Genomic DNA, 24,699 nt, shown 5'->3' with positions numbered 1-24,699 from the left:
CACAAAGTTGATAAATGTGCAGACAAGTTTTATCAGCAGCACAGTAGAGGCAGCCATCAGTGGCTTCACATGTAAACTGAAATACAAGAGGAAACCTTAAATATAGCAAGCCTAAATGCTCTAGCTATGATGTATAAATAAAATGTATCCCCCAAAAATCAACCACAAGTTTTAAGTTAACTTTGGAAAAGATGATAAGAATAAAAAAATTATCTCAATAAAAGACAATATTTAATACCTATAGGATTTACAATACCCAATCAATAATATCAACGGTTGCCTCAACTTTCATTAACTGAAATCCTACACCCCATGGTGCCTGGCACCTTAGACCCTCTCATTAATTTTTCTGGTAAGAAATTCTGGACTGTTGTCTGTGTTACATTAATGTATTTACCAAACTATAGTATACAAGAGAAGAAGTATGTGGATGAAGGATCATTACTGTCTTCCATCCACTGCCCAGGTCACAAACAGTGCAGCAAGATAGCATATCCACAGCAGGGCCAGCTGCTTTATTTACATAGCATCTCTCACATCATCATATGGCATGGATATCCTTATAGAACAATGCCAAAAGCAAATAAATTTAGGAAAATCAAACACACAGCAAATGCAATATCCAATCTCTTACCTTGTCTGTTTGGTTGTGACACATCTGAATACACAGAGGTGGGGCAGTGAGTCCAAACGCTGATGCTTTGGCACAAAAGTCATCACAAAACATTTCATCAGTTCCGTCTCCACAATCATGATCATCATCACAAACATAATTCATAGGAATGCAACGTTTGTTGCCACACGTAAAATCTGTGGGTCCACACTCCTGATATTCTGGAATTAAAAAAATGTATAAATAAATAAATACATACATACATATACCAAGGCTTTTTCCCCCTTCCAAGGGAGGTAGCCAAAAAGGGAAAGGCATAAAAACACTCCCACCCATTTCATCCCTAAATACACTCCACACCCCTCCCACCCTTCCTCTCATCTGAGCACCTCCTGGATGACAGGTCATCCCTGCACCCTGCCCACCGCCCTGGGTCAGAAGCAGTGTCGCAAGACACAGTACATCCACAGCGAGGCCGCTTCATTTAATCGGCGACCCCCCCCTCTCCGTCCCCCTTTGCATATAAGTCGAGGACGGGGAGAAATCCCTTCGGGCTGCGTCAAAATTTACTCACACATACTACCCCACCCCCCACTTCCCCGCCTATTCCTCCTCATGCAGTCACAACATCATCCATATACAACCATTCTCCACTCACCTCTGTCTTCCGTCCTCTCCCTTCCTTCCTCAACAGACATTCCCCTCTTCCCCAAAGCCCCCTTCACCCCATCCATCCACCTCATCCTAGGACGTCCCCTCATGTTCACTCCCTCCACATCTGCCTTCCATACCTCTTTTACTAGTCTTTCTTCACTCATTCTTTCCATGTGTCCAAACCATCCTAATATTCTTTCATCAACCCTATCTCCCAAATCCTTTTTCACCCCTGTTCTCCTCCTCACCTCCTCATTTCTCACTCTATCCAGCCTAGTAACCCCCACCATACTTCTCAGACACCTCATCTCAAACACATTCAAACTCCTTCTCTCTTCTTCTCTTATGTTCCACGTTTCTGCCCCATACAGTGCTGTTGGCACAATCACTCCTTCATACAGTCTCCTCTTCGCATCCATTCCCAAATGTCTATTCCTCATTACACTCTTTAAACCACCAAGGCATTTACTCGCTTCTCTCAATCTACATTCTACCTCCACCTTCACTCCACCTTTTCCTGCTACACTTGCACCCAAGTATCTAAAACTATCCACTTCCTCCAGTCGCTCTCCCTTAATGTTCACTTCCAGTCTACTGCCACTTTCACCCCTTGTACATCTCATCACCTTACTTTTACCCACATTTATCTTTAGCTTTCTTCTATCACATACTCTCCCAAACTCTGCCACCAGCTTCCTCAATCCCTCCTCTGACCCTGCCACAAGCGCAGTGTCGTCCGCAAACAACAGCTGGCTCACCTCCCACTTTTCTCCATTTTCTTTAACCATCTCCAATCCCTGACTCACTACCCTAGCATTCACCTCTCGCACCACCCCATCCATGTATAAGTTGAACAGCCAGGGCGACATAACGCATCCTTGACGAAGTCCCACCTTTACTTCAAACCACTCACTCTCTCCATTTCTAATCCTAACACATGCTCTACTACTCTCATAAAAACTCTTGACAGCTCCCATAAGCTTTCCTCCTATCCCATAAATCTGCATAACCTCCCACAGTGCCTTTCTGTCTACCCTATCATAAGCCTTTTCCAGATCCATGAAAGCCCAAAAAACATCCTTCCCCTTTCCTATAGCTTTCTCACATATCTGTCTTACCACAAAGATCTGATCTACACAACCTCACCAATTACTCCCTCTGTTCCTCTCCTAATCCTCTCAATTAAGATCCTCCCATAAGCCTTCCCTACTACACTCAACAGGCTAATCCCTCTGAAATTACTACATTCACACTTGTCCCCTTTTCCCTTGTAAAGAGGAACTATACAGGCACTAAAAAATAAATAATCAATTTCAGAAACATAATGATCTGGAAGAAAAAGGAATGGGGAAAGTTTGCAACAATGTCTGTTCAACTTCAAACATCAAGTAAAGCAAATGTAGGCAGTATTGCAAGGGAAGAAATGAGGTGCAGTGAAAAGGATGAGTGTGATGGGAATAGAATGGATAAGGAAGTGAACTCTACCAAACCATGTCACCTCTGGACAGCAAAGCTTCCCATTTTCGAAACTCGTCAACCTCTTCACCTCCATCATGAGATGCATCCCTGAGACGTGACACTCTATCTACAGACTGGGCCCAAGATCTCTCTGTGTCAACTTCAGCTGTATTTCTCACAATTTTTCACACATAGTTAACAATAGGCAACTGCTCTCCTCCTCCTACCATTTTCAACTAGTGACATATAAATAGTCCCACACTAATACAAGGCAGACAACAGTCCAATGTTTCTGCTCAGAGGGACCCATTAGAGGGCCAGAGCACCATTACCATAATGCAACTTTTCCACTTAAACTTGAGGCAACAATGAATTAATTTAACTCTCTCTCTCTCTCTATCTATCACTCTCATTCTTTCTTTTTGTGGGTACTGCAATGATATATCAAATGAAAAAGAAAAAATATAAAGGTAAATGAAAGAAAAAGTCGGTTCTTACATCTTTCTTGCACCACAATAGGGCACCATCTCTTCTTTCCTCATACTCTTGTGGCAGGGAATAAAAATGCTGCCACTATATTCACATTTGTGCATTAAAAGGCAAATAAATTGGGTAAAGAGATAGAGCTACAGATTCCCTTTCATGCATTTTCCTCCCACTATGATTCAAGGAACTTTGCATACAAAGGGGAACGGGTTACTTGCATAAAGAACACAAATTTTGGTCAAACTATACTTACCACAGTCTTCATGTTCATCTGATTCATCACCATCACCACAGTCTACATCAGTATCACAAACCCATTTGGAAGATATGCATCTTCCTGATATGCGGCACCTGAAAACAAGTACATACATACATACATATACCAAGGCTTTTTCCCCCTTCCAAGGGAGGTAGCCAAAAAGGGAAAGGCATAAAAACACTCCCACCCATTTCATCCCTAAATACACTCCACACCCCTCCCACCCTCCCTCTCATCTGAGCACCTCCTGGATGACGGGTCATCCCTGCACCCTGCCCACCGCCCTGGGTCAGAAGTAGTGTCGCAAAACAAGTCCATACTTTAAAAAGATGAACACTTCTCCATAGAATATACCTTATTTATCCTGATATAAATCACAATCCATTATATCACATATGGCTTCAAACTTTATTATGGTAAAACTGGCTACTGTTATCTATCTACTGTACATACTAATTAGGTTTCTTTTTCCTAATCTGGGAGGTAGTCAGCCAATGCATGTACTTACCCTTACCCATTATACATACATACATATACCAAAGGCTTTTTCCCCATTACAAGGGAGGTAGACAAAAAACAAATGCATAAAAAGCACTCCCACCCATTCCATCCCCACATACTCCACTCCCATCCACCCACTTCCATCCCTCTTATCTTGGCTCCTCCTGGATGACAGGTCATCCCTGCATCTCACCCACTGCCCTGGGTCAGAACCAGTGTCGCAAGACACACCACATCCACAGCAAGGCCACTTATACATTATACCCCCATCTATCATCTATTCATTTTCCTCTGATTTTAGCTCCTTGTGGATAATGGATCCTCCATGTCCCCCTACCCTGCCCCACATTATGAACACTCAAAATAAATAAAAATATATACATATACCAAAAGGCTCTTTCTCTTTTATATGGGAAACCTCATCAAGATTATTCGATGAAACTTACTAAACACTTCTGTATTTTTATATGATGATGATATGGTATAATATCACAAACTCCCCACTACTGGGATGTTAGGATAGTTCCCTTTACAGAGGACTTTGTAATATGGAATTTAATGAACCCTGCCCTTGGTTCAACTTCATCGTTAGCAGGGTTTGAACTACCATCCCCTTGACCTTTGCCACAAGTTACAATGCTCTAACCCATTTGGCCAATGAACTTCCTTTCTGTATTTTGAAAAGATAAAAATTCTTACCTGAATTGCTCTGGCTCACATTTCTGGCATTGTGCCTGACTTTCATCAGATCCATCTTCACAATCTACATCTCCATCGCACACCCAGAATGAGTTGATGCATTTATGGTTGTCACACTTGAACATTTCAGGCACACATAATTCTTCTTCTGTATTAAAAAAAATAATAATAATAATACATTAGAAAATACAGTCCAGATAAAATTACTCATTACTGTAATATCAACACTAATTTGCACAATTTGCATTTTCAAGGCTTCAATCATAATAATATGGTTACCTAAATGACAAAATACCCATGAAAACAGGTTAAAAAAATATATCAACCAATTAATCTGTTGCCCCAGTTTTATCTTACAAGAGAGCCAAAAGCTCCCAAATCATAACCAGCAGTTCAGCCCATAAACTCAGTAAAGAAATTGTGTTGAAGTCAAGAAAGAAGGTGAAGGGGGGTCTTGTGTATAAAGGGAATGTCTGTGGAGCTGGGAAGGGAGATGGGATGAAATAATAGTTGTAAATGGATAGGAAATGATGCAGCCTGAGGAGATTTCTTCTTGTCTACTCTATAATTTTTGAGAGGTTGAAAGGGATAAGGTCAACATACAATGAAGCAGTGAGGGTAGACCAGCTTCAGCTGTTGGGCCCTGCTGTAGTGATGTGTCTTACTACATTACTTCTGACTTGAGCAGTGAGCAGGAGCCAGGGATGACCCTTCATCCATAAGGAGCTAAGATAGAAGGGAAAACAACAAATGGCCACTGGATGGGTGTGGGATGGGTGAAAGGAGGATATCCATCAAGAATTCATGAATTGGTGGTGTTGGGAGGCAACAGACAATGAGTACCTCCACGAGGTGGTCCTGCAAAAAGGACATCATAGAGTGATTTCCATCCTGCCCATCTATAAACACCATCAACTTCTTCACTTTCATATGGAGGTGCAGCCCTGTGGAGACTCAGTCTTCAGACTGGGCTTAAGATTTCTTTTTATCAGCTTCTGCTGTATTTCTTCCACCTTTAAACATAATGAGAGCTGACAACTGGCAACAGTTCACTTCCTACTGTTTTCAGCCAGTGACATAGAAATGGTCTCACACTGATACAACATGTGGTCCAAAGTTTCTTCCCAGAGATCTATGGGAGAGCCTGAGGACTTGCCAGCTGTTGTAGGACTGTGGGTTTTCAGTCAGCAAGTAACAACTGATTGGCTGATTGATGCTATGAGCAAGAACAAAGGGTAGACCAAGAAAAATATGGGTGATTAGGGTCGATAAAGCCAAGACAGCTCATGGTCAAGGCCTTATATGGGCATAAAAATGTAAGGGTGATTGAGGGAGTTGTAGATGAATGTTCACACTACAGCAATGACTTCTTTAATCTATTTCCCTGCTCTCATCCTTAGTCATTTTACTTTGTGGATGCTGGCATATAAAAACATATATAAATACACATATACAAGAAGTCTCACCACATTGTCCACCAGGAGAGGTATCTTCATCACTGTTGTCATGACAATCATCATCTCCATCACAAACATACTTTTTGTCAATACATTTCATGTTGGTCTTACATTGAAACTGGTTCTCTCTGCAAAGATTTGGCTGAAACAAACAGAAAAGTGTAATGTTCTTTAATAAACTGGTAGCCACCAAATGGTTGAATATAGCTTATCACTTGTTTGTTTTTTCTATAACAGAATCTCCTACAATTTTTCCATTCCAAAATAATAGTGAAATGTCTGACTGTAACATTGAAACTTATTGTTTAATGCATGTTTAAAGGCAATGAATAATGATTGAGAACTGCTGAGGTGTAAGTCAACTTGTCCACAAAGTACAGTAGATGTGGTGTTATGCGATTCAGTTCTGAAACAAGCTTCACAGTAACAAAGAAAAGTGCAGAAAACTATACCTGAGTAAAGTTAGTAATGGGAAAGCACTGGTTCCCACCAGGATCACCTGGTTCATACCCTAATTGGCATAAGCACTTCGGTCCATTTGGTGTAGACACACAAAAGTCTTCACAGTTTAATTCATTGTTGGTACATTCATTACTATCTGTAACATAATTGAATAATGGGTATGGCTACAAGAAGGGAAAGAATACTGTTGTATTTTCACTGTCATGTAAACTAAAAATGCATAATATTTTTTCTATCTATATATCTATCTACATACCAATGGCTTCTTCCCCCTTATAAGGAAGGTAGCCAAGTCAAAGGTATGTACCTACTCCCACCCATTCCACTCCCATCCACCACCCTTGTTTCCCTCTCATCTTAGTTCCTTGTAGATGATGGCCCATCCCATCTCCTGCCCACTTCCTAGGTCAGAGGCAATATAGCAATGTAGCTCTTTTCTATGTCTGTTGAGCAAGGAAATGAAGGGGGAGGGGAGGGGTAGAATTGGGGAGTGATTGAGTGTGAATGACATTTTGATGCAGAGAGGATTTTTTTTTATGTATTTGAGATTAAATATCTGAGAAGTATGGTAGAGGTTACTAGGCTGGATAGAGTAAGAGATAAGGAAGTGAGGAGGAGACTGGGAGTGGAAAAGGAGAGAGCAGGTGGGGCTGATGGAAGATTATTGGGATGGTTTAGACACATGGAAAGAATGAGTGATGAAAGATTAGTAAAAGAGGCATGGAAGGCAGAAGTGGAGGGAGTGAACTTGAGAGGACCACCAAGGATGAGATGGATGGATGGGGTGAAGGGGGTGTTGAGTAAGAGGGGAATGTCTGTTGAACAAAGAAGGGAATAGGCAAGAGATAGGGATGAGCAGAGAGTAACTGTGTATAGATGATACTGTTATGCAAGGAAGAGAGGGGCTGGGGATAGGGGGTGCTTATGTGTGAATGATGTCTTGACACAACCAAAAGAGATTTCTCTCCATCTTTTCTCTTTTTCTACTTCAGGAGATAGTGGGGCGGGGGGGTTCACTGATTAAGTGAAGCAGCCTTGTTGCGAATGTATGGTGTCTTGCTACATTGTTTCTGACCCAGGGCAGTGGGTTGTATACACAGATGACCTGTCATCCATGAAGAGATTGTTTCTGACACAAGGCAGTGGGTTGTATACACGGATGACCCGTCATCCATGAGGAGATAAGATGAGAGGGGGAAAGGGTGGTAGACAGGAGCAGCTACCTCCCTTATAAGGGGAAAAAGCTCTTGGTATATAGAGATGGCTAGAAATAATATATACATACATACATACATATACCAAAGGCTTTTTCCCCCTTACACGGGGGGTAGCCAAAAAGAAAAAGGCATAGAAATCACTCCCACCCATTTCATTTCCCATATATTCCACTCCCTTCCACCCTCCTCCCTCCCTCCTATCTTGGCACCTCCTGAAATAATATATAACTTAACATAATGAAATAACACAATATCACTATGATCTAAACTCACCCTGCTGACTATCATTGCTGAAAACCTTGATATCAATTATGAACGGATTTTCTCGTCTTAGGACTTCATAAGCACTAGTATTTTGAAGGCTGGCTTTCTTGAGGGCGCCATTCTGGAATTCTGACCAATATATGTAATCTTCAAAGAATACTAGACTATATGGATGGTCTAAAACTTCTCCTTCCAAGACAATCTGAAATTAAAAAAATTTAAGTAAAATTTACTAAAGTTAGACATCAGCATAAACATTAGAATTTTATTTCATGCCTATATTTAAGATCAAGAGTCAAGATACTATACCCAGAATTTTTTGCAAACACCCAAACAAAAGCAATTCAGTACAGCTAAGTTTGAATGAATGCTGTTCTTATCAGTATAATTACTATTATTATTATTATTATTATTATTATTATTATTATTATTATTATTATTATTATTATTATCATTATAATTATTATTATTATTATTATTATTATTATTATTATTATTATTATTATTATTATAATTATTAACCCCATCTGAGGTATTGGCTGCATGTTATTGTGGGGTTAAAAGCTGCTCAGGAGCATGCAGCTGATACTTTAGGGTCTACGTGGGGCGCCCTTACAGACTAGAGCCACACATCATTTTGTCTGTGATAGAGGAAATCTCTATTCATAGAGAAATGATGATACTTTATTATACTGTGACTGTCCCTCTGTTATGTTGTCCCCTCCACTCTTAATACTGTCCTATACCACTTCTCTGAATATTCATTTCCTTTTTTTTTTTTTTTTGTTAAACCCTGTGGTGAGGAAGAGGAAAACTGCCACTGAGTGTTCCCACTTGAGTCATAAAAAAAAAAAAGGACATGGTACAGATGAGAGTAAAAGGGAAGATATAAGCAGTATGTTTGTGAGAAGATGGATATGTTGACATTGAGTGAAACTAAGTTGAAAGGGAGGGATGAGTTTGAGTCTGGGTGTGTAGTTGAGTCAGGAGTGAAGAGAGGACAATGGAGAGAAGGGGTGGCTATACTAGTAAGTGAAGAAACAGGTAAATGTGTGGTGGAGTGGAAGGAGGTTTCTCCAAGGTTAATGTGGATGAAGGTGAAAGTGGGAAGGGAGATGTGAATTTTTTTAAGTGCATATGGGCCTGATAGTGAGAAGAGTGTACAGGAAAGGGATATTTTAGGATTGATTTAAATGGGTCCACAGAGGGTTTAGGAAGAAATGTAGCGGTATTGGGAGATCTTAATATTATGGTAGGAAATGAACCAATAGACAGAGTAGTTGGGAAGTGTGGAGTTCCAGGAAAAAAGCATTTGGTATATGTATTATTATAACTATTATTATAATAATAGTAATAGGTGGGAATTTACCATATAATGAAGAGATACTGGTAAACCAACTCTGGCTATCAGCCATGACTACTTCAATTAAGCAAGATCATCTTTAATTGCATTCTTTAGTTCTAGGAAAAAAGCATTTGGTATATGTATTATTATTACTATTATTATAATAATAATAATAGGTGGGAATTTACCATATAATGAAGAGATACTGGTAAACCAACTCTGGCTATCTGCCATGACTACTTCAATTAAGCAAGATCATCTTTAGTTGCATTTCCACATCCTTTTTACATTAGGAGAACTGATACTTGATAATTGCTTCCCTCCTCCTATTACTACAAGTGGGTGACAAAGAAACAGTTCCACTGTAATACAACACAGACACCTGTCCAAATTTACTTCCTAGATAAATCTATGGGAGGACCTTAGGACAAATGCCATATGGTGTGGGTGTGTAGGTGTCCAGTCAGCTAAAACTGGTGCAACAATTACTCTACGTACAGGAAAGGAGCTATGCATATGGGGTCCAGTTTCTTTGTCAATCACCTTTAGCCTTAAATTTGCTTATGATTTCAGACTGAACTAATCCCTCTTTCACACTGCGCCACAAGCTGACACATCTGTACAGAAAACAGTGAGACATTCACAATAAAATATCACAAACAAACCTGTCGATTTGTGCCATCCAAATTAATTCGTTCTATCTTGTTGAAGTAGCCATCACACCAATAAAGATGCCTTTTAAGAAAGTCTATGGTTAATCCATTTGGCCACTGCAGATTATCACCAACAAACTCTTCTCGATGAGTCCCATCCATCCACGCTCTTTCAATTCTTCCAGAAGTGGAGCCGACCCCAAAATTGAACACCCAAACAGTCCAATACATGTACCCTTCTTTTGGATTCAGATTGATGGCTCTTGCATAGCTCAGGTTTCCATGCACAAGGATCCGTTTCTTATTACTCTCTTCCATGTGGCAAAGGAAAATGGACTGTAGATACTGAAGAGCAAATAACAAAGCACAACAAATAGCATCTCACTTGTAAAAGTTGTGTACAAATATATTAAGCCAAGTTGATAACATGAAACCATTTTAGTCAAACAACTATGTTTTACATTTATCTCTAATTTTTGTCTCTGTAATAACCTTACTTGATCAGTCCAATAAATGTTACGACCCATCCAGTCAACAGCCAAGCCTTCAACATATGGAACACCTGATTCAACCACAGGTTCTCGAATCTTTCCATCAAGGCTCTGCCTCTCAATTATAAACCTGTTGATATAGATTTACAAATATACATACATACATATATATATATATATATATATATATATATATATATATATATATATATATATATATATATATATGTATATATATATATATATATGTATATATATATATATATATACACACACACACTAAAAGGCCCTTTCCCCTTCATAAGATTTTAATTGCATTAATCCCTTCAACCCATTGATGACTTCTGCAAATTTTGCTCCAGTTAATATCAGATGATTTTCTTATGCTGTAGGATTGCCCTCGGAAGGAATGAGTTAACCCTGTTTCGATTAACCCTTTCAATCAGATGATAACCTCTACTAACATACCCCAGCCAATCCTAAATTATTTCATTTAGGTGAGGATTGTCCTTCACACTGAAAAATTTAATAGGTTCCAACTGTCCCTGTCACTGTCCCTTTAATGCAAAAGGTAATGGGCTTAGGTGGACCGCCAGGGGTGGATCCAGGATATATTTTTGGGTGTTGCCCAAACATTTACATGCCTAATATTTATCATGAATTGCACCACTCTGCTCAAAGTGAAGTCCAGGTTCCTTGGATTATCACAGGTAGGGTAAGGAGGTAAGTAACTTATATGATGACCTTCTTGCCTTACAAGACATGAAATGTTCATTTTACTGGTCTGGAAAAAAAAAAAAATATGTTGCCCAGGCAACTAGGGCAACACCCTTGAATCTACCACTGACTGCAGAAGGGATCCTCTTCAAAATCTGCCCTAAAGATCTACCATATGAAGACTCCCATTAGTTCTAACACTTGTAAAATTAAACTAAACACATTTAAAATTGTAAGATACTTAGAAAATACAAAAATAATGAAGATCTTAGAATAATCAATTGTAAGCTATCAACAGGTGCAGCCCTGATAAACCCCCAGAGGCTGGGACTTAAAATAAAAATGAAGAGAATAGGTTGGTGAAACATGAGACTTGTGGCAAAAATACCGATGCAGAAACTTAAAAGATATTCTTGTCTATGACAATTCTTATGACAGTTTTACTTTGTAAGTTATTTTTTCATTACTCCATTCTCTACCATAACAACTTCAGCCAACATGCAATAATTCAACAGTTCTTAACTTACCTCTGACTGTCTGCATAGTAGATAAACTGCGATCGCACGTCGTAATCAAGAGAAGTAGGTCTCCTAAGAGAGGTAATTGGTACCATAACTTCAGTACTATCTTTAGAATCCAGAGACACACCCATGATCATCCCTGGCCTTCCTTTGGCATATAGAAGGAATCTTCTGTGCTTCTGTGCTGTAGGGAAATAAATAGTAACTACACTTTCTTTCCTTTACATCCCTAAGCAAACAATGACACTGAATTACAGCAGCTGGCAGGGACCAGGAACAGGTGCCTGCTTGTGGTGGTCATGCAAGATGGACAGTTGAGCTGCCCACTTTCAAAACCTTTTAACCCCTCACCTCTCTCCGGAAGTGCAGACCTCTGAGGGGCTGACACTCAATATCCAGAGTACGCCCAAGATCTATCTTCTCAACTTCAATTGTATCTTTCCCTTTTTCCATATATGGTGAGCTGACAATCAGCAATCGCTCCCCTCCTAATACTACTTTCAGCCAGTGACATACAAACAATCCCACACCAATACAATAAAGTTTCTTCCCAGAGATATCTGTGGAAAGACCTGAGCTACTGTGAGGCTGCAGGTTTTTCACTTAGTGAAACTTGAGGTAACAATATATCTTCCTTGAATGACTTATGGACTTGCATGGGGACTGTTGCCAGTTACCTGAAGACCACTGGTCTTCTGCAAGAGAGACCAGGGACAAAAGATTGAGTGATTGATTGGGACAACAATTATTATTACTATTATTATCATCACAATGGCAGACATGATGATGATGATATGGTTTAACATCACAAACTCCCCCCTTCTTGGAAGGCCAGGACGGTGCCCTTCACAGAGGACTTTGAAGCGTGGAATTTAATGAACCATACCCTTGGTTCAACTTCACCAGTGGCAGGATTCGAACCACCATCCCCTTGACCTTCGCTGCAAGTGACGACACCCTAACCCGCTCAGCAAGCAACATGCCACCAGGAAATCTTTCAGTCTATGATGAAGTCATTTGTCACCACTTACAATTCAACACACCAAACCTCACATGAACAGAGGGAAGGGAGGAAAGTTTATCAAATAGTCTCTGCATTTACCACTCCATATATCCTTCTCCTTGCATTCATTCCTAAATAAGACCCTAATCTACCATCAATTGGAACATACAGCAGTGGTATGGTCCCCACACAAATTGGAAGATATAAGCAAGACTGAGAACAGCAACCAAAATGATTCCCAACCTTGCAGATAAATTGTATAAAGAAAGACTATAAGCATGAGATCTGCCATCATTAAAGTATTAAAGAGAAAAAGGGGACAACTGTGGTGTTCTGATCATTGAAAGGGTGAGCAAAGTTGACAGAGAAAACCTCTTGATATGGGACAGGAGGGTGTCACAAGGTCATGGGAACATGTTAAACAGGCCATATGTATGAAGGATGTGAAAAAATACATACAAATGCATAAACTTCTGGAATAGCCAAGCTGGAACAATACATTAATTCAAATTGAGATATTACAATGAAATATCAAAAGAGACAATACCCCATGAGCATAGCTCCTTTCTTGAGTAATACAAATTGATAAATATACCGTAATTAGGTAAATGTAGTTGTTCATTTCAGTGTGAACAGACAGAGAGAGGGAGTGTGTGAGTGAATGTAATAGCACTTTTGATGACTGGCTAAATCCTGATAATTATTATTTATATATTTATTTTATTTATTATTATTATTATTATTATTATTATTATTATCATTCTCATTATTATTATTATTTTTTTTTTTTTTTTTTTTTTTTCTTTTCTTTTCTTTTAAGCTTATGAGGAATCTCTGATCCATGAAGGATGTTGGTCCACTTTATTAAGGTAAAACATTAAAAATTGTGAATTTTTTTTAAAACTTGATGAAAAATAGTTTCAAGTGTTGGAAACAATGTTGTGAAGTTTTAAACTGATACGGCAATTTTTACAATGAATTATTATCATTTCCATACTGCATGCTGGCAACCTTGGCATCAGAACACATAACTACATATACCTAGCTTGTTATTGTTTTGATTACAGCTTTTTTTTTTTTTACTTTGTCCTTGTACATAATGTATTTGACAGCAAATCAGTGGTGTGTATTTACCTAGTTATATTTTACGGGAAGAGAGCTATGCTCATGGTGACCCACTTTTGTATCTTTCAGCATCCAGTTTGACCTTAAATTCTTGTATAGTTTTTGCACTCACTGTTTGTATTTACCGAGTTGTATTATACGGGAAGAGCTATGCTCATAGTAACCCGTCTTTGTATCTCTCAGCATCTAGTTTGTTCTTAAATTCCTGTATGGTTTTTGCACACACTATTGTTTTGTCCAATTTATTCCAAACATCCACCACTCTGTGTGGAAAACTATTCTTTTTCAGATGTCTTCTACAAGTATAACTATTCTTTTTGAGCTTCTTTTCATGTCCTCTTGTTTTTTTTCTTTTATCCCACTTTAATAAGTCTTCTCTGTCAAGGACTTCCATGCCTTTCACGATTCTGTAAATGGCCAGTAGATTTCCTCTTTCTCTTCTTTTTTCCAAACTCCATTATACATACTACATTTCTTGATGTTGAAGTTCACTCCCCACTTTTGGCTCCATTCCCAGACTTTGTCCAGGTCTCTCTGTAGTGATTCACAGTCTTTTTCTGTACTTACTTTCTTTAGTAGTTTTGCATCATCTGCAAAGAAGTTCATATAACATTCTACACCTTCATCCATGTCATTTATATATATATAGCAAACATTACTGGAGCTAATACAGAACCTTGTGGGACTCCAAATATCATTTCTTCCCGAGTCGAATCTTTATCTCTAAGTACCACCCTCATTTTTCTCCTATGCAAGAAATCTTCCATCCATTTCAATAAATTTCCTTGTAAACCTGTTATTTCAAGTTTTCTTAATAGCTTTGTGTGGTACTTTATCAAATGCCTTTTGTAAATCCAGGAAAGCACAATCTGCCCATCCATCCCTTTCTTGCATTATATCTATTAACCTTGAACAAAAACAAATCAAGTTTGTGGCACATGATCTTGCTTGTCTAAAGCCAAATTGTTTTGGATTCAGTATGTTTTTTCCAGATGTTTAGTCCATCTACTTTTGATAACTTTTTCACATATTTCAGCTACTGTGTGTATGTATGTACATGTGTGAGAAAGAGGAGTGAGAGTGCATCAGTTTCTGCCACAACATGAGTAGGGACACGCATGGTCCACGTGGCTGTGTTGACACATTTACTATGTACCGCATTTTCTTTGCTTCTTCTTGATTTTCTACAGCCTACAAACACTTACAAATATTCAAAATGCCTTGACCAAAAAAGAACATAAGAAAATTAGAAAGAATCCTAAAAGCAGCAACAAAAATGGCATCCACACTGTCAAATCTGACATATGAACAAAGATTGGAGAAATTACAGTTGTCAACACTGGAACAGAGATGAGAAAGCGGCGATTTGTTGGCCATTTTCAGAATTATGAAAGGGATAGAAATCCTCGATTGAGACGACCTATTAAAGTGGGACAGAAGAGAAACAAGAGGACATGAAAAGAAATTAAAGAAAGACAGTTACAAAAGAGACCTGAAAAAAAATAGCTTCCCACATAGAGTGATCGATGTCTGGAACAAACTGAACAGAGAAACAGTAAATGCCAGAACTATACACAATTTTAAGAAAAAACTGGATGTGGAGAGATACGAAAACGGGTCACTACGAGCATAGCTCTTGTCCCATGAAATACAACTAGGTAAATCAAAAGAGAAGAGGGCTGCAGCAAAAAAGTAGAGAAAATCAGGCATAAGTAAGAGAGAAGGTGTGAAGAGGAGAGAGACTGTTACCCCTTTACTGGTATATGGCTACAAATCTCTACCTTTAGAAACACTTTGAATGCCTTGATTTAGTTGAATAATGAATTATCAAATAATTTATCTGCATATTTCACTAATCACAGTCATTAATTTGATTTGATGTCTGAAGTGTAAAAACCTCAAGGTAAATTTTAAAGCCCATTTTCCCGAGTTTTTCCCCCCCTAAAAGAATGTCATTCAAAGTACTGCTATTCTGACAATTTTTGGTCTATTTGCATGATTCTTTCTTATTTGAAAGCTGGCACTTTGTTCTACATTCTGAATACAGTTTATTATGATGTATTGAATACTAGAATTTCTAGAGGCATTTATGCTATTAACAGTTAAAAATTTCTGTGGGGATATATATATTAGGTTAACTAAATAACCACTGAACCTTCACATGCTTAGTATATTGATAATTATAACCATGCCAAATACTTAAAAAAATAAAGGCCAAAGTATAAATCCAAATAATTGGGGACTAGTGACAGTTTGAATATCTATTATTTTTGCATGATAAAATAAGGTTTTTAATTTGTAAGTACAGTATTTATTGACAAACTTCAATGAAACTTGGTCAGAATTACTATAATGATGAGCATGACTTTCAGAAAAAAAAGCTCCCTATCTCCAACTAAAAAAAATAAAATGTTTGAGGCAGCTCACCATCCTTAAGAATAAATGGATAGTGCAGAAGAAAGGAAATTATAAAATTACTACACCAATACCATATAATATGATGCATTTTTTACTGTTCTTACTTTAAATCAAAAGAAGATTATGATGTCTCCATTTTCTTTTCACTCTGACACACTTTTTTTTTTCTTTCTGTCATTGCTACAATTTCTTAATTTTAAGAATTAAAATTATTACTACTGAACTTGCCCTTGGTATGTGTGTGTACTACGGAACTGAATTATAAATCTTAATGTGTTTCTTGTTACAAACTAATTTTCATACTGAAAATACTGTTAGTTTTTTCATGCAAATCAATAGTTCATAAAATATAGAAAAGTAGAAAAAAGTATATATACAGTACTAAGATTCTTATTTATCATTAAGATTATCTACATTAAATAAATTATTAAGAAGTGCTTTGATGTACAACACATTCAAAATAAAGGATAAAATACTGAAGAAGATTAATAATGCATACTGTACTAATGACTATCAAAAGCCCATTCAGCCTTTCATGGAAGAGGAGCTTCATACAAGGTCAACCTATTTCAGTAAATCTTAAACAATTTTTAACACATGAAAATCATTACTGGAACTAAGATCAAAGGGTGATAAATATAACCTTAGTACTCCTCCTCCATTAAGTTGAATATGCAATGGATGAATCTACATAATTCTCAACTAGGCATTCACCAAATGTCCTATAAAGTACCTTCTTCTTCCTGATTGTCTGATTTGATGAAAATAGTCAAGAGTTTACTTTCAAGGAATATCTATAGTACTAGTTCTTATAATCATGAGCAGAATAATTTGTTAGTTTTCATTCAATTTACAGACTCTTTAGTCTTAATCATGCATGTTAACAATACAATGGCTTTGTTTTAATTACAAATTTATCTTTTAGAATTCCTATATCCAAACAGATTATATCAATGGTAAAAACAATATCAATGTGACAATTATAACAATGATAACACTCACAGTCTAGCAATAATTATATCAATAAAACCAGCAATGACCCTGTCACTAAAACTGAGGACAACATATGTAAAGAACATTAATATTGATTTCAGATACAAGTACCACAGATAAATTTTTACTAAAGATTACAAAATCTTAAGTTAAGCTGAAGCAGCTTGTTTTGCCAATATTAACATCACATATGTGTATAACATTACCTACACAATTGCCGCCATATGCAAGTCTGAATCCAGGTTGACAACGACAGTGGGCTATTGGTCGGCCTTCTTCATACATGGGTATGCACAGATGCTCACAGCCACCATTATTCACTCCACATGGATGGTTCACTATTGTTTCCATGAAAAGTAAATTGTCCAAGGTGATAAAATTTTCATTACAAATCATTCTTATTGCAACACAAATAAAATTCCCAAAACCATATCTCTAACCCAAATTTACATTTCAATCACAAGTAATTTTAACACCTAATCACTTTTTTTTTCTTTTGCCTACAAATATGTTCAACTTGAATTTCATAGTTTATGTGATATATACTACAAAAATATTAATATTATGATTATCCTATTCTAAATAAGAAGAGGCTGTATTATTTCATACTATTTGTCACTTAAATTCAATATTCAAAGAAAATAGAGTTACTTAAAAGAAAAGAAAAGTTATTTGATATATGTTACAGCAAAAGATTAATATTATGATTATATTATTCTTGATATGAAGAGGTTGTATTATTTCATATTATTTGTCACTAAAAACAAAAGTTATATATGTTATATGATATATATTACAATAAAAGATTAATATTATGATTATACTACTTTTAATATTATACTATTTCAAAGATATTACTTGAAACAAAACAAAAGTATAGTGTCAGTGATAAGTACCACAGCTGTGGCAGGGAAAAGGTTAACCAAAATTATGAAAAAACCTTTCTAAAGTAAATGATCACAAATATGCAGTCCACTTATTCTTACCAGAGGGTTGTCTTTGGCGATGTAATATATGAACAGCATTAGGATCCTTGATACCCTTCTTAATTACTTCCGTATCATGGCCATTGAAACGATTTATCTTTTTCATACTGTCATCCTTCCAGCTAGTAGCATAAAGATAATTTTCAAACATGGTTATACTTAATGGTCCTTCATCCTGTAAAGAATGTACAAAGTTAGTTTATCATGAAGATCCTGCTTCTGAAGGGACCAACAACAGGTTTCTGCTAATGATGGTCCTGCGAGATGGGCATCAGAGAGTATTATGTCACTGATGCTAATCTTCAAAATACAGTAACAACTTCATCTCCATTTGGAGGTGCAGCCCTTACGAACTGGTACTCAATCTTTGGTTTGGGCTCAAGATTTCTATCAAATATGTCTATTTTCCCCCCTATTTTCTCAACCAAGGAGAACTGACAACTGACAATTAATCTTCATTACACTCCTCCTCCTCCTGTTTGACTGTGACAGAAACATATCTGCATTAATTAAATACAGACATCAGTCCATATATATATATATATATATTATATATATATATATATATATATTTATATATGTATGTATATATGTGTGTGTGTGAGTAATATATAGGTATAGATATATGGAATGGGTGGGAGTGGTTTCTATGCCTTTTTCTTTTTGGCTACCCCACGTGTAGGGGGAAAAAGCCTTTGGTATATGTATGTTTGTATGTATATATGTATGTATGTTTGTTATGTATATATGTATGTATGTATGTTATGTATATATGTATGTATGTATGTATGTATATATATATATATATATATATAGATATATATATATGTGTATATATATATATACACACATACATATATCACAAAGAAATTACAAACAACACATGATTCACAAAATATGCAAGTAACCACCAAGTTTTCATTTTCCTAGTGGTTACTTGCATATATATTTATATATATTATATATATTATATATTTATATATATGTATTATAGATTTATATATATATATCATATATTTATATATATATATATATATATATATATATATATATATATATATATATATTGGGATAAGGCTAAATTACTGTTTAAATTTAATTGCAGTTTAAGGAGGAAAATTGTTGAATCCGCCTTCATTGAATATTGTCCAAACCTTGACATTTCCAAAGGACAATGGTCTCCAGACATAATCTCATGTGTAGCTGTGAATTGTTTGGTTAAGAATCTTCACCCTCCTGACCCTGCTTCCCTTCCCTTCCTCCCCTTCTGACCTCACACCTCTGCCCTTTCTGACCTCGCACCCCTCTTCCTTCTGACCCCGCCCTGAGTGACAGAATGTTGCCCATCATCTATCTGTGTTCCTGCCCCTCTTTCATCTTAACATTATTTAAGTCTCAAATAGCTACTGTATCTTGTACTTTCCTGAAGAGGGCTATAGCTATTAGCCAAAATATAGAAGTTTAAGTTTCTTAGTTTACTTTTTAATTCTGTCTGAGGGTTCTTCATGTGTTTCACAAATGTGCTACTACATTTTGTCCCAGTGATATATATATATATATATACTGTATGTATGTATATATATATATATATATATATATATATATATCTATGTATATATAGATATATATATATATATATATATTGGCAGAAGTTACAAATATAGCCTTGAATATATTCATATATCCAACATCAAATGAAGAAATAACAAAACACATGTCCTTACTGCACTTAATTTTAAGATGGTTCTTCGGTTCTTTCCTTCATAATCCACTCGTTCTATGTGGGTTAGGTAGCCATCAACCCAGTATATATGCTTGTTGGGGTAATCAACTGTCACCCCAAATGGGTAAACAATTTTCTGACTGACTAAGTTGATTCGAGATGATCCATCCATGAGGGTACGTTCAAGTCGGGGAGTGGTAGTGCCCCAGTCCGTGAAAAACATGTAACTGTTCGGAAATATGAAGGAAAAGCAATTTTATAGAAAAACATGAGTATAAATGTATTCATGCATGCACTAGCATATCATTATACAAAACAACATAGTACAAAATAGCGTGATACAAATCAAATAAAGCTAAAAATTGGTGAAATCATTGGGAGAATTAGTACTCAAGAGGCTGGCTCTTGCTCTCTGGATGTAACCCAAAATTAACTTATCTGCTTGTTATTGTGGCAAAGTAACATGCAGTCGATACTTTAGGGTCTATATGGGGCGCCCCTACGGACCAGAGCCACACATCATTTTGTCTATGATAGAAGAAATTCTGTTCATAGAGAAATGATGACACTTTTATACTACGACTGTCCCTCCGTTATGCTGTCCCCCAACCCCTTGTTGCTGTCCTGTACCATTTCTCTGAGTATTCTCTTTCTGATTGGGGGAATTCCCTGTGGTGGGGGAAAAGAATACTGCCACCAAGTTTTCCCACTTGGATCGTAAGAGGCGAGAAGAAAGGGACGGGGAGAGGGACTAGGCATCCTTCTCCCTGTAGCCCCAAGGGGCAACTTCCTAAATCGAAAAGAAAAGGCATAAGGGGTGCTGGCGGGCCTCGGGCCAGCACCCTAAGGTTTGGGTCTTTTAATGTGCGTGGATGTGGTACAGATGAGAGTAAAAGGGAAGAGATAGGTAGTATGTTTGTGAGAAGAAAGTTGGATGTGTTGGCTTTGAGTGAAACTAAGTTGAAAGGGAAGGGTGAGTGTATGTTTGGGAGTGTAAGTGGGAGGTTATCAGGAGTGAAGAGAGGGCGAGGGAGGGAAGGGGTGGCTATTCTAGTAAGTGAGGAGATAGGTAAAGGGGTAGTGGAGTGGAAGGAGGTTTCCTCAAGGATAATGTGGATGAAGGTGAAACTGGGAAAGGAGATGTGGGTCTTTGTAAGTGCATATGGGCCGGGCAGTGAGAAGAGCATGGAAGAAAGGGAGGCCTTTTGGATAGATTTAAATGAGTGCATAGAGGGTTTAGGAAGAAATGTCAATGTAATAGTACTGGGAGACCTTAATGCTAGAGTGGGAAATGGTCCAATCGATGGAGTGGTTGGGAAGTGCGGAGTTCCAGGAAAGAATCGTAGTGGAGAGTTGATGGTGGAAATGTGTCTAGAGAGTTGATGATAGCAAATACAGTGTTTCGGAAGAAAGTCAAGCATAAGTACACATGGGAGAGGGTGGTGGAGGGAAGGGTGGTAGATAGAGCGCTAATGGATTATGTAGTGGTAAATAGGATTATGATAGGAAGAGTTAAGGATGTACATGTGCTAAGGGGAGAGGGTGGGGGAATATCAGATCATTTTTTGGTGGAAGGTAAGTTGAGAGTGGAGGATAGATGGAGAAGGAGGAAAGGGACAAAAGGTAGGGAGGTTCTTAGAGTGAACTCCTTGAATGAAAAGGAAAAGGAGAAGGAGTACGAAAAGAAGCTGAAGGAGGAGTGGGAGGGAGTAAAGGATAGAGCAGAGATGGGTGTGGAGGAGGAATGGGGATGGTTCAAGGAGGGAGTCTTAAAGTGTGCAAGGATGGTGTGTGGAACAAGAAGGACAGGGGGAAATAGAAGAAAGGGTAGTGAATGGTGGGATGAGGAAACAAAGAAGGTTGTAGAAGAGAAGAAGCGAGCATTCACAGATTGGTTACAAAAGAGGACAGGGGAGTCATATGAGACATACAAAGAAAAGAAAAGAGAAGTAAAGCAAAAGGTAAAGGAGGCAAAGAGGAGAGCAGATGTGAAATGGGGTAGGAGTATGACAGAAAATTTTGAAAGTAATAAAAAGATGTTTTGGAAAGAAATTAAGAGAGGAAGAGGAGGCGAATCAAGTAGGGAAGAAAAGGTAAAAGGTACAGATGGAGAGTTGATAATGGAAGAGATGGCAGTGAGGGGAAGATGGGCAGAATATTTTAGGGAGTTGCTGAATGTGAAGGAGGATAGGGAAGGAAAGATAGCTGCAGTGGGAAATACGAAGAAAATGAGAGTGATGAGTGAGGAGAATGGAGGAGAAATAAGGAAGGATGAGGTGAAGGCAGTTGTAAAGATGATGAAAGCAGGTAAGGCACCTGGTCTGGATGGATGTCATGCAGAATGTCTGAAAAAGGGAGGTTCAGTGATGGTGGACTGGTTGGCGAGATTATTTAATGTTTGCTGGAGAGAGGGTAGAGTACCGGAGGACTGGAGTAGTGCCTGTATAGTTCCTCTTTACAAGGGAAAAGGGGACAAGTGTGAATGTAGTAATTTCAGAGGGATTAGCCTGTTGAGTGTAGTAGGGAAGGCTTATGGGAGAATCTTAATTGAGAGGATTAGGAGAGGAACAGAAGGAGTAATTGGTGAGGAACATTGTGGTTTTAGGACGGGTAGAGGTTGTGTAGATCAGATCTTTGTGGTAAGACAGATATGTGAGAAAGCTATAGGAAAGGGGAAGGATGTTTTTTGGGCTTTTATGGATCTGGAAAAGGCTTATGATAGGGTAGACAGAAAGGCACTGTGGGAGGTTATGCAGATTTATGGGATAGGAGGAAAGCTTTTGGGAGCTGTCAAGAGTTTTTATGTGAGTAGTAGAGCATGTGTTAGGATTGGAAATGGAGAGAGTGAGTGGTTTGAAGTAAAGGTGGGACTTCGTCAAGGATGCGTTATGTCGCCCTGGCTGTTCAACTTATACATGGATGGGGTGGTGCGAGAGGTGAATACTAGGGTAGTGAGTCAGGGATTGGAGATGGTTAAAGAAAATGGAGAAAAGTGGGAGGTGAGCCAGTTGTTGTTTGCGGACGACACTGCGCTTGTGGCAGGGTCAGAGGAGGGATTGAGGAAGCTGGTGGCAGAGTTTGGGAGAGTATGTGATAGAAGAAAGCTAAAGATAAATGTGGGTAAAAGTAAGGTGATGAGATGTACAAGGGGTGAAAGTGGCAGTAGACTGGAAGTGAACATTAAGGGAGAGCGACTGGAGGAAGTGGATAGTTTTAGATACTTGGGTGCAAGTGTAGCAGGAAAAGGTGGAGTGAAGGTGGAGGTAGAATGTAGATTGAGAGAAGCGAGTAAATGCCTTGGTGGTTTAAAGAGTGTAATGAGAAATAGACATTTGGGAATGGATGCGAAGAGGAGACTGTATGAAGGAGTGATTGTGCCAACAGCACTGTATGGGGCAGAAACGTGGAACATAAGAGAAGAAGAGAGAAGGAGTTTGAATGTGTTTGAGATGAGGTGTCTGAGAAGTATGGCGGGGGTTACTAGGCTAGATAGAGTGAGAAATGAGGAGGTGAGGAGGACAACCGGGGTGAAAAAGGATTTGGGAGAGAGGGTTGATGAAAGAATATTAGGATGGTTTGGACACATGGAAAGAATGAGTGAAGAAAGACTAGTAAAAGAGGTATGGAAGGCAGATGTGGAGGGAGTGAACATGAGGGGACGTCCTAGGATGAGGTGGATGGATGGGGTGAAGGGGGCTTTGGGGAAGAGGGGAATGTCTGTTGAGGAAGGAAGGGAGAGGACGGAAGACAGAGGTGAGTGGAGAATGGTTGTATATGGATGATGTTGTGACTGCATGAGGAGGATTGGGGGGTAGTATGTGTGAGTAAATTTTGACGCAGCCCGAAGGGATTTCTCCCCGTCCTCTCCTTATATGCAAAGGGGGACGGAGAGGGGGGGTCGCCGATTAAATGAAGCGGCCTTGCTGTGGATGTACTGTGTCTTGGGACACTGCTTCTGACCCAGGGCGGTGGGCGGGGTGCAGGGATGACCCGTCATCCAGGAGGTGCTCAGATGAGAGGAAGGGTGGGAGGGGTGTGGAGTGTATTTAGGGATGAAATGGGTGGGAGTGTTTTTATGCCTTTCTCTTTTTGGCTACCTCCCTTGGAAGGGGGAAAAAGCCTTGGTATATGTATATGTATGTATCAACTTTAGCAATATTTCTTCCACTTAAGAGAGCCAATAATTGTCAACTACCCCTCCTTCTATTACTATCAATTGGGGACAGATAAACAATCCCACTTTATAATAATACACAGTCTAAGTTTGAACCTAGATAGATCTATATCTGAAGAACATTACCAGCCACTCTTGGGCTGTGGATAAGTCAGGAAAACTTGCAGCAACAGTTTCTACTAGAGGCATATGATTGCATGAAGTGAAGCTCCACAGAAAGACCACATATCTAGAGGGTGTGAAGAAATACAGTTTTCCATATAGATGCATAGATTAGAAAGTGATATAGCCCAAGCTCAAACAACACATGAGTTCAAATCTAAATATGATAATTGGAAATCAAGGATATAGATTAAGTTGGAACTGTACATGAATTTAAGGCTAGGTATAATATGAAAATTAGGGAATAGGAGATGGGACCCAGTGACCACTGTCCCTTTCCTATATGCTACAATTAGTAAATACAATTAGGTAAATACA

General features: G+C 38.2%; 1 protein-coding gene across 3 annotated transcripts in view; it reads right to left on the bottom strand.

The window, feature by feature from the left end:
* LRP1 (LDL receptor protein 1) overlaps nt 1–24,699 on the bottom strand; it is a 494,362-nt gene that overhangs the window by 256,197 nt on the left and 213,466 nt on the right. For all 3 annotated transcript variants that reach the window (XM_076213442.1, XM_076213443.1, XM_076213444.1), the window contains 13 exons: nt 20,047–20,272; nt 18,323–18,497; nt 17,543–17,674; nt 11,804–11,981; nt 10,566–10,689; nt 10,081–10,413; nt 8,080–8,272; nt 6,580–6,725; nt 6,137–6,269; nt 4,671–4,818; nt 3,465–3,562; nt 635–834; nt 1–76 (listed from right to left, as the gene is read on the bottom strand). The exon at nt 1–76 is cut by the window's left edge and continues 50 nt beyond it. In XM_076213442.1, coding sequence (XP_076069557.1) covers nt 1–76; nt 635–834; nt 3,465–3,562; nt 4,671–4,818; nt 6,137–6,269; nt 6,580–6,725; nt 8,080–8,272; nt 10,081–10,413; nt 10,566–10,689; nt 11,804–11,981; nt 17,543–17,674; nt 18,323–18,497; nt 20,047–20,272 — 2,162 coding nt within the window. The remainder of the gene's footprint in view (nt 77–634; nt 835–3,464; nt 3,563–4,670; nt 4,819–6,136; nt 6,270–6,579; nt 6,726–8,079; nt 8,273–10,080; nt 10,414–10,565; nt 10,690–11,803; nt 11,982–17,542; nt 17,675–18,322; nt 18,498–20,046; nt 20,273–24,699) is intronic.

This window comes from Oratosquilla oratoria, chromosome 31 (genome assembly GCF_046742065.1).
Source record: "Oratosquilla oratoria isolate Oo_2021 chromosome 31, ASM4674206v1, whole genome shotgun sequence".
Classification (NCBI taxonomy): domain Eukaryota; kingdom Metazoa; phylum Arthropoda; class Malacostraca; order Stomatopoda; family Squillidae; genus Oratosquilla; species Oratosquilla oratoria.
The sequence above is the reverse complement of the archived record's forward strand: the minus strand, read 5'-3'. Positions and strand labels throughout refer to the sequence as shown.